The 18,771-nt window shown below is 30.7% G+C and overlaps 1 protein-coding gene across 1 annotated transcript in view; it reads left to right on the top strand.

The window, feature by feature from the left end:
- The window catches only part of LOC107450357 (uncharacterized), a 123,293-nt gene that overhangs the window by 92,198 nt on the left and 12,324 nt on the right, over positions 1-18,771 (top strand). Inside the window, exons 3-5 of the mRNA XM_016066122.5 lie at positions 12,569-12,670; positions 15,401-15,498; positions 18,278-18,441. Coding sequence (XP_015921608.1) covers positions 12,569-12,670; positions 15,401-15,498; positions 18,278-18,441 — 364 coding nt within the window. The remainder of the gene's footprint in view (positions 1-12,568; positions 12,671-15,400; positions 15,499-18,277; positions 18,442-18,771) is intronic.

The raw sequence follows: 18,771 nt of genomic DNA, 5'->3' as shown, positions 1-18,771 counted from the left end.
CAATTTAATTAGTTCCCAGACAGCATCATAATAATTAGTTGTTTCATTTCGAGAGTAATATTTTTGACTGTCTGCTCTCGAATTCTCATTTCATCTTGTGTGTCAATGAAAAGATGCAGAAGGAAAAAAAACACAAGCTATAAAATTAATTACAACTTGTATCACTCGTAGATAATCTTCATCGAAAGTCAATGTCTTTCCGAGAACAACCTGTTGCACCCCACGTACGTTAAGGGAATTGAGCAATAAAATCGACCTCCACACACGCTCATCTGACATTGACCTCCATAGATTACAGGTGGGTGAAATAAAAAGGCGTCTTTCCAAAGAGGCGTTTCCGTGGGAAGTTTCTTCAGTTTACCGAACTTGGTGAGACTTCGCTTAAATACTCAGTTAAAACATATGTAGAGTTGAATATACTGTCCGCTTTTGTACTGTCAAGCAAGGTTATTTTTTGCCAGATTTTGACTTTTTCAAGAAAACAACTATCAGGAAAATAAGTCTTAGACTTCGGGTAGAATTTACAGATTTGATTTATTATGTTTAAATGTATTTTCCTTGCATTCTTTTTCAGTTAAAATTCGAACATCCTAGTAGGCAAAGTTACCCAAATAATTAGATTAATTTTGTGCCCACCAAATTATTTATATTTGAAACTAAATTAATCTTCTGCAGACTTTTACACCTATAAACTATTGCTAAAAGGAAAGACTTATGCCTTAGTCAGAAATAAAGTTGAATATATTGACCACTTTTGTGACATGATGAATGTGTACATTGTCAACCCGGGTTATTTTTCTTGATTTTAAACTTTAAAAATCCAGGTATTGTTCTATCAGTTGGATGAAGGAAAAAAAAATAGGCTCAGAGAAGAATTTGCTAAATTTATTTATATTGCTGAAATAAATTTTCATTGCACACTTTCAGTTTTACAACAAACAGAACTAATTAATTAGAGAGCTTTTAAAACCCAATGAGTAAGTGCTATCTAAACGTTCTTAGAAATTAGGTGACTAAGCGTGATATAGAATTCCGGTCTTCAAATTTTGCTGGCAACTGTTTTAGGCAACGAATGAAAGGTTCTTTTTATTATTATTATTACGTTTTGTAATTTTTGATTGTACAAGGGAACTCCTGGATTAAGTATTGGGAGAAATTTAGCTTCGTGTAGGACACTTTGACAGAACTACCCCACATTTGTGTTACATGTAGAGGAAAACCACGAAAGCCTTCCATGGTTAGCCTAATGGCAAGAGGACTCTAATCCATGATCTGTCAACCACTAAGGATATTTTACGTCAGCACTGTGCTCGGTGCGAGCCGGGTGCGGAATTCATTTCAACGCCATCGCAGGAATTCGAACCCGGGTTACCTCATTAGGAAGCGAGCGTTTTATCCTTAGAGCAACTACGAGTCAAGCAAAGTTATAATAAATGAAATAAATCTGTTATCCCATGATAAATAGGTCAAGAAACCGGATTATGATTTTTTCCTGCCACTATTATTCATTCATTAAAAATTTGTGCAATTTTTAAAATATTTACATGATAAACTTTATAGTGACCAAGAGCATAAAAGAATGTAGAAACTTAAAATTCAAAGCATTTTTATCGCAATAATAATTATAATAAATCAAAATAAGATTGTCTTGTGATCTATATTTCAAAAAGCAATGATTTCTTAAGGGGAAACTAAGCGACTCTTCATATTTCCTTGTAAACAGAAGAAAAAAGTCATCACTTGTTATCAAAACGCTGCCATGCTTCATTTCAATGAGACATGATTATTCAAGCGTAAATAGTTTAGTTTGAAACTAAACTTCTTTTTAAAGATGGAACTTAATTGCCTGTCTCAAATACTTGATCGCCAAAGGCGAAGCTGGCGAGTGGAAATATTGCGCAGTGTAGTACACAAATATTCTATATCATAAGTGACGTAATGTCGATTACTAAGTTTAACGGACATCTTAGGAGATAACGTTTTATTCGTAAAGATCGTTATGAATAATTAATTATAGTAATACGAGAAAACTATCAACTAAGAGAACAGTTGTAAAAATCGCTGCAGCAATTAGAGCTGATTCTTTCAGTTTCGTTGGTAACATTTTCGTATGCTTTATTTTAATGTCATTTGTCCCTGGTCCGGATGTGTGTGTGTGTTAAAAAAAGGTATTTTAATTTTGAAGCAATGTGGTGTTTGCAATTTTCCTAATTTAATATATCGCTAAAATAATTTATTAGCACACTGCAATTGAATAGCTTTAATCAGGTTTAATGTGGATAATTACGTAATTTCATCAGGTTTAACGACCTTGTAATGGGTAAATTACGCATAGTTTTAGGTTTCCTCTTTTTCGTTGATTGTGGAATATTTTGATGAAAAACTATTTCTATTTCTAATAATTGCAGAACCGTGATGGTTAAGATATGGAGTTGGGTTACTATCTTCTGTAGCGGTTTGAATCCCAACGGCACCCATCAACAAATCGAAGAGTACTAGCTTGTTTAGAAGTTACGGGTAACCAATGCAGCATGTTGACTACGATTCCATCATCATGCACTAGACCATCATCACATAAAATCATGAAGCCTTAACCTCACCGTCACTCTTACCTCATAAAGGGTTGTTGTTGGTTGTACTTAACTTTATGTATTGGCGATATCTGTCCATGAAGAGTTCCATTCGAAGAACATAGAAATTTAAGAACCAGCGGGAAGAACGGTTTAGGTCAATTTTTCTCAGAAATGATGATTGAGCCGTAATGGCACTGGGAATAGAATCTTCGCCTTCAAATGATGTGAACCTGGTTCTAATTCCGGCGATGGCTGGTAGATACGAATTCCGCATCTGGCTTTCACTGACCACAGTGCTGACGTATAATACCCTCAGTAATAAACAGATCACAGGTTAGAGTCCCCTTGTAGCCAGGCTAACCGTGGGAGGTTTTCGTTGTTTTCGTACCCACTTAAAGCAAATGCGGGTTAGTTCCTTCAAAAGTCATCCACTAAAGCAAATTTCTCCCAATACTTGATACAGGAGTTCCCTTGTCCTCTGGATCGGGTTTAAAATTACAAGGCTGCGAAATTGAACATTAGTAGTCGTAAATCCAAAATTGGGTAGGCTGTTCAACAACGGTCATAAAATAAAAAAGTGATGATTGGGCCACCACCTGTTGCATATTGAAGATTTCAAATTTTGGAAAAATCAATAACAAGGAAAATCGGTTCTTCTCGAGAGTTAGTACACGGTGAAAATTTGCCAAGCTTGAGAAAATAGGTTACTTTGCAACACACAGACTGGAATTACAAATAAAAGTATAATAAAGAAGACGATTGGAATACTAATGAGGATTGGGGAGGAATTTTAAGGGAAAAACAGTTCTTCTCCTTCCCGATTTTGAAATTTTTTATTCTTCTACATTAAAAACTGTAAATTTTATTATGAAATTTTTGGAGAGTGTAAGCACTTTAACATGTAGATCAATCAAAATCATGTAGTCAACACTTATGACATTCGCTTATATATTTATTTTTACGATTTGAATCATGTGCGTGTTTCTGAGAAATCTCAAATCTTAATATTTCTTTAAAAAAAAATTTTTTTTCATGGACAAAAATTCATGGAGATAAACCGTTCTTCCATCTTGATCTTCAATTGCTATCAGTGATTTATTCAATTTCAGGTAACTGAAAAATACGATCACTTTTTCAGAGTTATTTGAAAGAAACATATTCATTCAGCCATGAACTTTTGAATCAGTTTTTATTTTGAAAACAGAAATAAAACTTTTTCGCTATATGTAGGTAGTCTTTGAATACAAACCGAAGTCAAAGTGTTCTGTTTGACTTGAAAGCTCTTAAATAACTTTCAAAACTTCTATTTTAAATACATTTGGAATCCTTCTTGTGACTGCAGTATTTTCTTTTCCTCAATAGAAAACCCAAAAAGTAGGTGATAGGTTTATATAAAAAAAACTTTCTGTTTGTGAAAAAACTTTTACTTCTTTTTAAAAGTCTGTGAAAAGGAAACATGACGTTTTCAAATAGTTTTTGCTATTTTTTTTCGAAGATTTTGATCAAAAAGTTTCAGATATGATGATCAACAAAAAAAGTTTTGAGGGATACAAATCCCAGATTGCTATTTTTTTTTATTTTTTATTATTGATCAGCAACTTCCAATTTCACACTTTTCGCACCAATTTCGAGAATGAATATTTCGAAAGAAAAAAAAACTTTTTAACTCGAAATAAACATCATTTTATGAAGTTTAAATTTACGAATTTATTTATCGTAAGTAGGAACATCACAGTAAGAGTTTCAAAACCTGAGAGAACTCCTATGAGAATATTCTTTTCAAATATAGGTGGTGATTTTCTTTTCCAATATGGGAGATGAGGGGAATATCGGGTGCATCAATTGTGACGATATTAGTCCTAATTTCTAGAGAAAAAACACTGAATTAGGTTTTATTAGTCAAGAAGATGGACTTAATTTGGCGTATCAATATAGACTAATTAACGGAGTCTGTGTAGATAAGTTTGATTTTCTATGGCAACTCTCTAATGTTCAAAATAGCCTTACTAATTAGTTATTACAGTTATGAAAATTAATTTTTGTCCAGAATCATACGTTTACTGAAGATACGTGGGCCGGGAAAGCATGGTTGGTAGGACACTGGGCCCATGGGCAAGTGATCGTGAGCTCGATCCCTACCGGCCGAAGACTCCCCGTGTAGTAAATGGCGACTGATGCACGTTAAATCTGTCGAGTCTTCCATGTTCCTATAACAAATCAAAACCTCTGGGGGAACTGAATTGGAGATTGATCGTCCTCTGATTCAGGTCAAAATTACGATCTGTGGAGGAATGAATGGTAGTGTGAATGGGTCCACCCTATAAACGGGTGTGACGTATAGGTGTGGCAGAGGTCGAATTCTTGGCCATAGATGGCGCCACTGGAAAACAAGAACAATCGCACCCCCTCTGCTTAATGGCATACGTCAACAACAACAACTAAAGATGCGCACCTTAACAAACAATGAGAATTTTGTACAATATACGCACTGATCTTTTTTGCTTTGATAACATCTGCTCTCGGGTAAGATCCAATTTTGCCTTGTCTAAACTGAGTACTTAAAAGCTACAAAGCAGCAGAGAATAAAGATAGATAAAACCAGACGCTGAGAATGGTTAAACAGGCCCCAGGGCAAAATTCCCTTTGGGCCCTCTACTCTAAGTACAAAAAATCTTATTTAAAAGCCTTCACACAGAGCTGTAGTTTTAACACACATATAAAGAAATTCTCAGAAAATTTTATTTAAAAAATTAATTAATAAACACAGCATTTCTTCTAAGAAATTTTGGCTGTGCACGCAGCAGTCTCGATTACGGGGACAGTTATCGCTGCAGACCAAGTGATTTTACCTTTTCTAGAAAAAATTATACATCAAAAAATGTAGTGCGTGCAATTTTTGGGAATAGTGTATTATACATAAGTAAACAGTACATATCTCGATAAAATCTGACAATTTCTAGAGCCAACAGTTTAGCCCCAACGAGCCTTCAAATCTTAGATACACGTTCTTAGCCTATTTTCCCTAACAAATAAAATGTCTCTATACTGAGAAAAAAAAATGTATAGTCAAAGCTATCAGGATCTGGTAAAATTCAGGCTATATGGAAAAACCAAGATCTCAATAATTTCTCAAAGCTCTCAGTTAATGATTTTGGTAAAATTAACAAAAAAATATGGTTTTATAATATGTAATAAAATTTTTTAAAGGAGGTAAAATCTGGTTATATTATCATGATAACTTAGAGCATGACATAAATACCATTCAATGAATTACTTTCCAGTTTTGAATTTTTTACAAAATATGTGGTAATAAAAACTACAATCTTTAATGGCAGAATTTTCGGTAAAGTATTACTATTGGATAGGAAAAAATTACCAGATGAACGGCATAAATATAGTAAATTTTGGTCTTATTAATCAAAATTATATTTTTTATTTTACCTGAAATGTAATTACCATAAAGTACAATAATTTTAAATGATTTTTTTTCTCCGTGTACACGTTTAAGATGCAGTACATCCTGACGTATCGATAAACACATGAATGAAACAAGATTTTAAAAACTATTAAAAATCATTATTTTAAAAACACTGTTTTTCACATTCAGAAACACGATAAATTTAATTTACAACTTAGTTTAGTCACAACTGCATAGCGTATTATTACTATTGCAGTTTCCTTTTTTTTCAAAGTAGAAAATAATTAATATTAAATAAATTGAGTAACAAAGTTGGAATTGTGAAGAAAAACCTTAATAATCAGTCTGCAAAAAGAAACAAGAAAGCAGGTAAAATTAAAATCTAACTCACATATTCTTATTCAAAATATTTTCTGTGACTTATTTAGATACTTTGCGAACGCGATTTAAAAACAATTCGTTTTAGTAAAAAAAAAAGCATTCAAAAATGCTTTAAAAATCAAAGAACATGTCGAATATAGCATTTGAAACACATTATATATTAATGTAAATGATCAAAATAAAATTGGAAATCACAAATAAAACTTGCCCTCTATAGTACTATAGGCATCGTTTGGGTACAGGCTTTCACTTGAACTTTCGATAAATTCAACATTCCATGGAGTTTGACTTGGAATATTATTAAATATAGCTACCCGGTCTTAGAGAGGTAAATTTTATAAGTTTATTAAAAAGAAATCCTTAAGCAACTAAAATATGCAAATTAAAATTGGTGAAGTAAAAAATCCAAAATTGTATAATTGAATCAAAACACTGATCTCAACAAACAAATATCCTGCCAAGTTTATCAGTCATTTCTAAATAACATGCGTGTGTTTGGAGCTAGCGTTATTAATTTTTAATCGATAATTGCAGTAATCTAGTCAAAAGTGTCAGATGTTTGCTTTATTTCCCTACCTTGTTCTGTCCAACTCACTAACTAAAATTAATAATTAATATTCACTACTGTATTTTAAACGGCCCATCCAAATATTAAATTTTAACTTGTCGCAAATATTTTTTTCATATTTCGAAGAGAAAGACATTTAAGTAATGAACAATTTGGAATAATATAAATTCCCAGTTAAACTTATATTTTACAACCAGCGGTCATACTATAAATAATTTATTCTTACAAAAAATCGTGAGGTTAGTTAGAAAAAGACAATTAATTACTTTCCAATAATAACCCAAGTATGGAACAGAACAAACACTCATATTTTTATCCCTACTTTTGTTAGTTCCATTTCCAATGAACACGATATTAATAAATCGTATTTATGAACGATGATATGATATGCAAATCTTAAAAAAAGATCATAAGTATAACACTATTAACAAACGAAAAATACAATCTCTGAAATCAGATTTGCCATTATACATTTTAATTTATCTTTTGTGCCTCTCCTAAAAAACTGAAAACTCGAGAAAAAATTTTCGTAACTTGTTTCACGAGAAAAATTGAATTTACAATTATTTAAATGCAGCGCAAAATATATTTTACTTTGATCTTTTAAAACATGTTTATAAAAACTTATGAATATTATTCAATGAATTCAGTGAATATTATTCAATTAGTTAAATTCAAATAGCGAAATCGGGGACTGGAATCATTCTAACTGCAACAAAAGAAAGAAACTTGTGTAAAAATTAAAGAAAATCGATTAGCTAATTAACGAAATTCGATTGTAAAACATTATTTTTAGTTTGGTAATTTCTTTAAATTATGCTTAAAAATGTCGTTTTTTTTAAGTGGTTATACAAATCGCGTAATTGAAAATTTCTATAAGGTATCAAATGAGTCTTTTCTAATCTGTCGATAAGTGTATAACGTATTTAGAAAAAAAAGATTTAGACCAAATATGTAATATATCAATAAAAATATAGTAAAATAACAAGTTTTAGTTATGTATTTTTACATCTTTTATTTTTTCATAATAGAATGTTTTTGATCGATCAATATGATATTCTTTCTATGAGTACAGAGCCTAAAATGGGCTCAAAAATACATTGAATGAGTTAATAACTCCTAACTCAAACACACTTGACGTCACACTGAGAAAACAAATATGATCATAACTACCAGAATATTGTGAATCTGTGAAATGATTTTGTGTTTGCTATACTTAAGGTTACTTATTCAGCAAATTTCTTATTTGTCTAGCTGTGGCGAATACAGTAAATGACCTAGTGTAAAGATTCTGTGTGGAATACTAACATGAATTAAACTACTAATATGAGTCATCGAATAACGAAATAAAGCTAAATTACCAAAATAAACTATTTATTAAAAACTTTAGAATGAAAAACTGACTTAGAACACACTTCAAACTTCCAAAGTAGTTGGGGAAAAAGGCTCTGCGCCCTGAAACTCACTTAAAGCCAAAGTAAACTGCTGTGGCGAGATTGCTAATCCAGGCAAAAATATTCTAGTTAGCAAGAATTTCAGAGCGCATGCGTAAGACATCAACAAATAACAAATAAGAAAAGATTTCTCCTAATAAATTATTGTTAGATTATTCAACTACGGCTGAACAGATTCAGTTAGTTGCTGCTTTAGGGTCACTTTTAACCCCTTAACGATCGGTTAATGGTTAATTTTCAAGAAAACGATCGTAAAAGTGCCTATTTTTTTGGCTTTTGTATTTGTATTACGTATTTAATTAGTGCCGACTTCCAGTTTAAAATAAACTAACTAGCTACAATTACTTTAAAAATATCCTAGGACTGCCATCTGGTGCGTAAAATGAGAAATAAATTTTTTTCCGGGCAAAAGAAATGAATTAGTTTTATTCTTATTGGCGCGTTGCTACTGAATACTCCAGCCCGTCAATATCACGGGAGCGAGAAATAGAGGGCGAAATCTCACCCCGTCATTTTCACGGGAGCGAGAAGAAGGTTATTAAGGGTCTCGCCAAACATACATCACGCATATGTTATTTTCTTACTTACTACTGCAAATATATTGATATGTATTCACAAAAATATAAACCTTTGGGGTCCACTGTTTGTACTAGTAGATTTTGACGGTCAATATCTAAGAAAATAGTTTGTTTACTAAGATTTTTTTAATGATCTTTGAAGTATTTATGACTGAATCTATTTATAAAATATAAATGGCTGAATAGTTTGTGTGAACGTAGTAGACCATTAAAGTACGGTCAGTGACATGAAACTCGGTTCAAAAAAAGTATTGCTACTTTTAATTATATGTTTTTCTCATAATTCTAGAAGATCTTCAGTTTTGATTTTCACACATGTTTTTTTTTAAATTTTTTTCTTTCTTTTTGTTTCACAAAAATAAAAAAACGTGTCTAATAGCTTTAAATAAAGAACATATACTTAAGTTTTCTTCAAAATTAAAAATGTCAAGTACCCAACTCTATCTGAATCTTAAAAAAGTGGCTCTTAAATAGAGATTTACAACAATTGTATGATTAGTTTATGTTGGTAAAACAGTAAGGAAATAAAATAACGCATATCTTTCTTCAAGAAAAAAAGTTTTAAAATTGCACATTTTTTGGTATGCACATATAATATTACTGGGTTTTTATTAAGATTATGCATGTTTAATTTTATATTTTTCATTAGTAAATTTTCGTATAAATTTACTTCCTTAAGTAATAATAGATTTGGTGAAATATTGAGTTAAGTCAGTTTAATGATGTAGCTTCGTTATTTATACTAAATAAAATTTTATTACATCTCATTTTCAATTGAATATTGTTTGCAGAAAATAAGTTTTTACTTTATACAACAAATGTTTAAAAAAACAACTAGTCTGACAAATCGAATAACATATTGATACATTTATTCTAATCTTTTTTTCATCAATACCATATAACTCATTTAAATATTCAAATTGAATTATGCTTGCTGCTTTTTAGGAATTAAAAAAAGATTCTGGAATACGAAAATGTGTTTTATATTTAGTTTATTTCTCATATATTTCAATATTCATACATTTTATTATTTGCATTCAAATTAATATTCAAACAACATATTTAAATTTGATTACATTATTTTATTTATACGAATGTTTTTTTTGAATGAATAAATCTTTCAGACGAAGTTAATACTTATTTTTCAAAGCTAAGCTTTATTATCAAATTTCTAAACGTATTTACTACTAAAACATATTGCAAAAAATATTTTTCGAATTTTCCTTCCCTTATTTAAATAATACTGTTCTGCTATGTGCGATCTTTTTCTTATGATCTTTTTAAGTTTTATTTTTAGTTAAATAATGATGAAATATTTCAATGCTGCTGTGTTTTCTGTTAGAAAATATTTATAAAAATTGTGCTATCAAATTTTAAATGTTGATGATGAAAAATGTACATACAAATCAAAGTCAGTTATTTATTTATTATCAAAACTGTGTGCTGTATCGAATGTTATGAATTCAATATAAACTTATTTTTTAACAAACGTTTTATAAAGATTGTTATTTGTTTCGGTATATTTTTCTATGTTCGTAATTTTTCAATGGAAGTTAATAAAATTTGGGAAAATATTCTGTCTTTGTTCATTGGTTAATTTATCGTGAAATTTTGAAGAACCTCACAAAACAATCGCAAGAAAAAAATGTAAAAAAATATGTGTTATATGTTAATATTGAAAATAATGGCATCTATGTTAAGCCAAATGTGTTATAGTGAGTCACAAGGAATTACTTTTTGTTGTTGTTGTTTCGAATGTTCTTACCAAACCAGCAAGCCTGTTTGGTGAAACCAAGCGAATTTATGGCAAAGGGTGCGTTTCTTGTTTTTCAAAGGTACCATCTATGGCCAAGAATGTGACTTCAGCAGCCACACACACGCCACTGCCCGTTTATAGGGCGGATTAATTCAAACATCCATTCATTAATCCACAGGTCGTAAATATGACCAGAACCTGAGAGCGTCAATCTCCAATTCAGTATCCCCAGAGGTAGTATGCGTTATGGGGACATGGGAGACTTTGCCACCCAGCAGATTTAAGTACGCCAGTAACTATTTATTGCACGCGGAATTTTAGACCGGATTTGATCAAACACATGACCTCTTGGACAGGGGCTCAACGTCCTATCAACCAGGTGAACCTTTCCCGAGAATAATTCTTGATGTAATCAATCAACAACATGAATTCTTGGTGCAGTAAGAAACCAAGAATAATTTAGTGTACTCAGTAAACTAGAAAAATTATTATATAATGAACCACTAAGAATAATTTTTGGTGGAATCAAGCAACGTGGATTAGTTTTGGTAACACTGGAATTACAAGCCTTCTTAGTATAATCAATAACCAAAGATGATTCTTGGTGTCAACAAACACCAAGAGTTAATCTTGGCGTTATCAAAAACCTAGGTTTTTTCTTTTTGTTAGTGGTGAGCAACGAATTACTCTTGGCATTAAGAAGTACCTACACTGTAAAAATTATTGATCAAATTATGGTAGAAAATACCGGCACTCCGAGTACTAGTACTTTTTACTATAAAATCCATTTTTGCCGTAAATTTTTATGAAATAAGTATCTGATGTACCTTAATTTTTACACTAATATTTAAATCAATAAATCGCAGTAATTAAACAAATAGTACTGTAAAGATTATGATAGAAAATTTTACAGGAAAAATGGATTTTAAAGCAAAATGGAGTTTACCGGCGTACCAGTACTTTTTATTGTAATTTGATCCAGATTTTTTTACAGTATAGTATAAATCGTTGGGTAGATCAAATACGAAAAATAATACTTGGCGTATTGAAACAATAAGGATTATTTTTGGTCTTATTAAATATTAAAGACAGTTCTAGGTGTTCCAGGAATTTGCACGATTGTTCCTTTGCATTTTTTTTGGTGTAAAGTATTTTCCTCCATTTTTGATGTTCAATAGCACTGAAATTTATAAGAGTGAATATGTATAATTTTTCATGCGTAATTACATGTTTTGCACAATTTAAAACATGCATATTTTTCATAATAGCAAAATTTTGTTTCTCTATATGTAAAGGAGAGTGCGAAGTAAAAACTTACACAATCTTGATCTAGATTGAAAAAATCAGTTGTTGTTATAAAAAAAAAAAAAAAAAAAAAAAACACTAAAATTGTTGTTTTTTGAGACGAAAAAAAATCATGGCTGGTTTAAATGTTCAGATTTTGGTGCAAGCACTCTGCATTACTGATGTTTAGATTTAACTACATCCCTTAAAATGAATATAAACACTTGTATTTTTGTGAATAAAAAAGTGTAACTTTTGTCATATGTTTGATATTAATCCCTATCAGTTAATATTTTTCTATACTTTGAAATTTTTACAATGATCCAGCTGAGCTGTGTACTTTTTAGATATTTCTTTAATAGCTTTATCAAGAATTATTTTTATAACTTTTGAGGAATATTTAGATATGGATAAGGATAATTATTAAATGAATGTTAAGGAAATAAGATAAAGTGTAAAAGCTTCCCATATTAACTAATTCGCATAATACACACCATTTAAATTTACTATTTTCTGTAATGTTTGAAAGTTAATTTGATGCATAATTCTTTTATAGTTGAATATAATGTTACATGTTCGCCAAAGTGGATGATAGTCACAGTAAATGTCAACTCATCATCAGCATTAGTTTACTTAGAAAGACTAAAAAACTACATTGGTAAGTAAAATTATTCTACTAAATAATGTTCTTGGAGTTCTGATAAATTTGTAGGACATATTTAATAATTTCTGAAAATATTATGGGAATTACATCCTCAGTTATGTTTCAAATTATCCTTTTCTGTCGTAATGCAGTTCTGCAATTGGCTGTAAAAGTTTCAGAATCATTTTTTTAAAGTGATCTTCCGAATCACTCATTAATTCCGTCATTTAGGTTGAGAAATTTGCTTTGGTGTTAATTCTGTTTAGCGTCTTTGACTTCCTAAATCATTGTTTCCTTAGAAGCATTTAAGGTTTTTGAGGATGTGGACAACTCTTGCTGACTTCTTGCTTCCGGAACTGTAGCATTTGCCTTAAGGATGTTGGAGATATTAAGAACGTCAGAATCAGAGAGCGTAATGCAGAATGGTTCAATATAGAATGATGCAATGAATAAAAAAACATATTTAATAAAAATCATATTAAGTAAATGTAAGCAATAAAAATAAACGCGTATGATGGCATGATATTCGTTAGGCTTTCCAATAGTTATTTCATTCCAATCCATTCCCTGTTAAAGTTATACATAATCAGAATTATTGGTAATGAGTACAGCTCCTTATGTTGGTCTGATAGAAATTCATAAGAAATTCATTCTGAAAAAGGACTTCGAATTCAGCTTCTGAACCAATCAGCCTAACGAGAGTCCCTGGTCATTACGAGATTTGGAGATTAATTTGTGCGCATTATGTGGGCTTGTAATAAACATAATATTTTCAGATTTTATTTTCTTAGTAACGTAATAGTCGTTGTCTAATGTCATATAGTCATTGTCGTAATAGTCTTATGTAACAGCTGCAAGTATGTCTAAGGCTCTTAATTTACAAAATATATGGTAAGAAAATTAGAATCTTTTAAATTCTAAACCTTAGAAAAGTAAATTTTTAATTCTTAAAAGTTAACGTTTATGAATATTATTTTCACTTATTGTTAAGTTTAATTAAAATATAAATTGAAAAAATAATAAAACTTAAATAATCTATAAGTTACTTTTCGAAATATATTTTTTCTGCGTATTCCTTGTATTATAAATTTTGTTCAAAATGGTTAACTTATTAAAATTTGCTAATAAAATGTATTTTCCATTTGTTTAACAGATGTGAAAATATTAAAAAAAATAGTCCATGATGCAACATGAAAAGAAAAATACATTACTTAAAATCAGAAGGATAATGTTTCATTGTGTGCTATAGCAGCTATTAATTGAATCTTGCTTTAATGTCGATACTGCAAAATATTCCAGATTAAATAAGGGTACTTTTTACCGTGAAAATCAGTTTTTGAGAAACTGCGAGATTAAAATAATTGTTATCTTTAATAAAAAAAAAGAGAAAACTAAATCCCTCAAATATGAAATATACGCTAATTATTTTATATAATTTTCAAATATTCACTGAGTCATAATTTCATAATTATGATATAGTCAGAAATGAATTAATCATATTTATCACGAAATAGAAAGTGTTAATTTACACTGAGGCACAATTTTTTTCTATTTATGCAAATACTTCATCTTGCCTAATCCGGGAGAGGGGATTTCAAATCCGAAATTAGTTTTAATCTTAAGGCAACATATTGTTTTAAATGACATTTTTAACCTACTTTTTCTTGAAATGTTAAAAAACTTTGTATATAACGGAGGGTCGCGTATATTCTGCGACAAACTTCTAGGAGATTTAGGATTAAAATTGCACAGGAATATCTATGCCAGAAAATGCCATCATTCATGACTAGGGGTGTTTCCCTATTATGACTTGTTTAAAAATACACGAAGAAAATCACCACTATTGGCATATGACATTTCTGAACACAGATGCCAATGAAATTTTATTTTTGCTATTGTACTTCAACTGCCGTAGAAGTTTGTCACAGCATTACACGGCGCCCTAATATACAACGAAGAGCCATTATATTATGACCACCCTGCTAATAACATGCAGGACCACCTTTAGCCCTCAAAATTGCTGGCACCCGCCTTGGCATTGATTCCACAAGATGCTGATAGGTAGTCTGAGGTATCTGGTACCAAGAGCTCACCAACTGGTCCTGCAATTCCCTCACATTGCGAGGGGGTAGCGTGGCAGCACGAATTTGGTTTTCCAAGTAGGACCACAAATGCTCTATTGGATTAATGTCAGGTGAATTTGGAGGCCAAGGCATGACTTGAAAGTCACTGGAATGTTCCTCGACGATTCGACCTTTATGACATGGTGCATTATCCTGTTGGTAAACACCATCCCCCGCAGGAAAAACTGTTGCCATGAATGGGTGAACCTAGTCTGCAACTATGTTCAAGTAGCTTACAGACGTCAGGGATTGTTCTATTAGGATTATGGGTCCTAACGTGCCCCATGAAAACATTGTTCCTGGGCGAGAAACCATGAAAACCTGGGCGAGCCAATTGTTATAGATGGAGGGTGGTCATAATGTAATGGTTCTTCGGTGTATATAACGTTTTAAATCTTGTACATTTCCACAAATATTAAGCAAAAATATGTCATTTGAAAATTATAGCGTGGAGACAGAAATAGATTGCAAATTTGAAATCTGCCACTTGATAAAATACAGGATTTTGAATGACTAGCTTACGATACTTGCTTTGAATGACTAACTTAAAATTGAATGACTTACTTGCAAAAAAATTTTTAAATGTGCTAACATTTATTATCTTGTATATCTGTTATTTTAGATTGCGAACCTGATAAAGTAGGAGAAATGTTCGTTTTCAAGCTGCCTCTAGATAACATTTATACTTGTGGTACAACGAGAATGCTCAACAAATTAACGGTAAATATTATTTGACTCATATCATCACTATAGAGATGCAAGGGGATAATATTTTCAAAAGAATATTCTTGGAGAACGAGAATATTCTGAGAATGATTTCGTTTCGTTGACATTTAGACAATAATAGAGAACATTCCTTTTTCTTATAAAAAAACACACAAAAAACATGAATCATGTTTGTATCAGAAATCTAATTCGGTTATTTTCTCACACAGATCACAAAATATGTCTACGTATACACACTATATAATAAATTGCTAGTAATTTTCTTTTAAGAATTTTCTTTGAACTGAAGTTCTGACAAATTTCTTTTTAACGGAACAGATGATTTTGATAGTTTTTTATATTTTATTCATTAGAACAAAACCATTTAAGATTAAAAAACTTCTAAGGTTCTTAAGATTAAAAAAAAATTTAAGACAATCTTTATTTCAAGAAGAAAAAAACCATACGACGCAAACAATAAAAAATAATTTTAAACTTGTTAGACAAAAGTCTGATAGAATTTTTCATAAAAACAAAGCTTTTTTAAAATTTTCAAACAAAAAGTCCGTATTTTTTCAACAAAAAAAAATCTCTGCTGTATACAATCATTTATAAGTTAACTATTTCTGAAAATGTATAGAACAATTGTAACTATGTTAAAATATTGTTTGTCAGTCTTATCTGTTATTTAAATATAAAATGCATCCTGGCTAATTATGGAACTTACAGGAAAATGAATCTATTGTATGTTATTTTTACGCGATTATTTCTCGCTTTTACTTTCTCGCTTTAAAAATAAAGGTAAAATAAAGGTTTTTAGTATTTAGGTATCCATTTAATTAAAATTCTGTTTTTGCATCAAGCAAATAAACTAACTTTGTGCTAGAAACTTATTCTGTTATCTATTTTTCTAAGCTGACTGTGACGTTTTTTTCGTTTCACTCCACTTTCTATCTTATTTTTCATTCCAAATGTTAAGCGAAAAATAAATTACACTAACGTTAAGCTATGTACACAGAAACTTTTACCAACCCCTAATGCAAACTTTACTCCCAAGCCGAACCGATAACAATAAGGAAATCCTCAGATATTTTTTCTTTATAACATAAAAGGTTAAAAAAAAGCATGTTGACCAATACTATTACTGTTCTAGTTAAGCGAGTAATCCTTACCATTCGAATTCTCAACTATGATGATAAGTTAGTAAACAAATTGTAATGCATAAAACATTTTATCGCTTCAGTGTATCAATATAATTCTTACCTATCGTATCTATATAGTAACAGATTTTATGCTTCGTAATAAAATGTGGAAAGTAGTTTTGTTGTGAGTTATTTTTGTGTTATTTCAAATGGTTATACTGGGGAACAAATTTTTGTGGAATTTATACAAATGCTTGATTTTACCTATTTCAAGTGAGGGGATTTTAACACAGCCTTGCTTCTCAAGCTACAGTGTTTTAAGGACATTTTTAGTCTTTTTTTTGTCGAAATGTACCGGCTCAAAACCGTTATATGTAACTGAGGGTCACATAAATGCAGCGTCAATCTCAGAGAGTAAGGATTAAATGTAGCCGTACGCATATACGGCGTGTATACGCGTATAGGGAAGCGTACGCCGTACGTACGCTTCCCTATTATGACCTGTTCAGAAGCACGCGGACGAAACAGATCTGAGAAGTGCCCATAGCGGCATATGATGAGCTCTTCGGGTATGAGTTCCAGTACCATTTTAATCCAGATGATGATATAAAAAACTTCTAGAGGCTCTAACACCTTTAGAAGTTTTTTATAACATTTATGTGACCCCCTGTTATATATAACATTTTTAAACTTGTACAATTCGACAAAAAATAAGAGTGTCATTTAAAAACTAAGAATGTCATTTATAATGTCAAATGTCCTTTGTAATGTAAATGACTAAGAATGTCATTTAAAAAGAAAAATGTAGCCTGGAGAAAGAAACCGACAGCAGATATGAAATCAGCGAAGAGAAATCATTCAAGCTCTATTAAAAAATTTCAAACAGCTGAAAAAGCGCAAAGCGTAATTTTGATACCCACTGTTACCTATAATGTATAATAAATATGGGAAAAAAACTTATTGCTATTATAAGTTTTGAACTAATGATCAGATTGTCAATTACTAAGATCCAACTTCTATGGTTTGAGGTGCTAACCTAAACTCTGGTAATACTTAAAGAGTTTTCAGTTATAATTTTTCATTATACCTAACTGATGTTTCTTGGTAAAACAAACTTAATTTTAATACTAAGCGTTTACATAACAAAATACCATATCTATTTTGTCTAAATTTATTAGGTTAAATTACAGCGTAAATTCTTATCAGATTTATTAAAAATTAAAGAACATTGAGATGCATGTTTTACTTGGATAGCAAAGCATTATTCTAAATTTTAAAAATGATTAACAAAGTTCATCAGCAGATGGCGTTGTTAAATGCTTAAATTTTGTTGAAGCTTTAAACATTTTTAAAATTACCACAAATTTCATCAACAGAATCTGCAGTCTGACACTCATTTAAATGTTTGAGTTTAAAGGATTTAAAAAACATTAAAAAAAACATTGTTTTTAAGTTTTTCTAGTCAATAGCGTCGTCTTTAATGTCATGAATGTAATGAATGTTAATAAACCTTGTAATTCAAACCTAATAATTGTAAATACATTTACAATCATACATTGATGATTTTATAAACTACATCATTCGAAAAATTTGAAATGAATTAGTTCGCATAATAATTCAGCCTACAATGTTATTATTTTACTTTTTTTCAGGGCGTTCGCATTTATTATCACAGAATTATTGTAGAAGAGCCTCATGAAGAATTCCAAATGATTCTAGCTTCTTGTAATATACCTCCAACACATAACATGACAAGCCCACAAACACTCTCTAGGAGAAGAAGAAACACATTACCAGAAAATTTTGTTGAACCTGAGTAAGTATAACTGGTATTCCCAAAAACTTTAAAATACATAATTTTTGACTCGATTATTCTAGAAGTTACCTCAAGAGATATTTTTGACTCTAGATTTACGTTTAGCAATGAAATAGATTGAAACTTGAACACGAATTCATTAGGTGTCTGCAGCTTTGCTTTGATTCTCTAAAAATGACTTGTCTTGTTCACTTTTTACTAGTGCTAACCCCAATAGGGGGCTATTTTTTTAAGACCAGCTCGAATGTTATAACTTGAGTCTGTAAATCAAAATAAGAAATTGGATTACAGATTTCGGATTTGAATAACGGAAATCGAATAGTGGATATC

The sequence above is a fragment of the Parasteatoda tepidariorum genome, chromosome 6, assembly GCF_982258835.1.
Source record: "Parasteatoda tepidariorum strain Cologne lab strain chromosome 6, Ptep-v5.0, whole genome shotgun sequence".
NCBI classification, from domain to species: domain Eukaryota; kingdom Metazoa; phylum Arthropoda; class Arachnida; order Araneae; family Theridiidae; genus Parasteatoda; species Parasteatoda tepidariorum.
The sequence above is the reverse complement of the archived record's forward strand: the minus strand, read 5'-3'. Positions and strand labels throughout refer to the sequence as shown.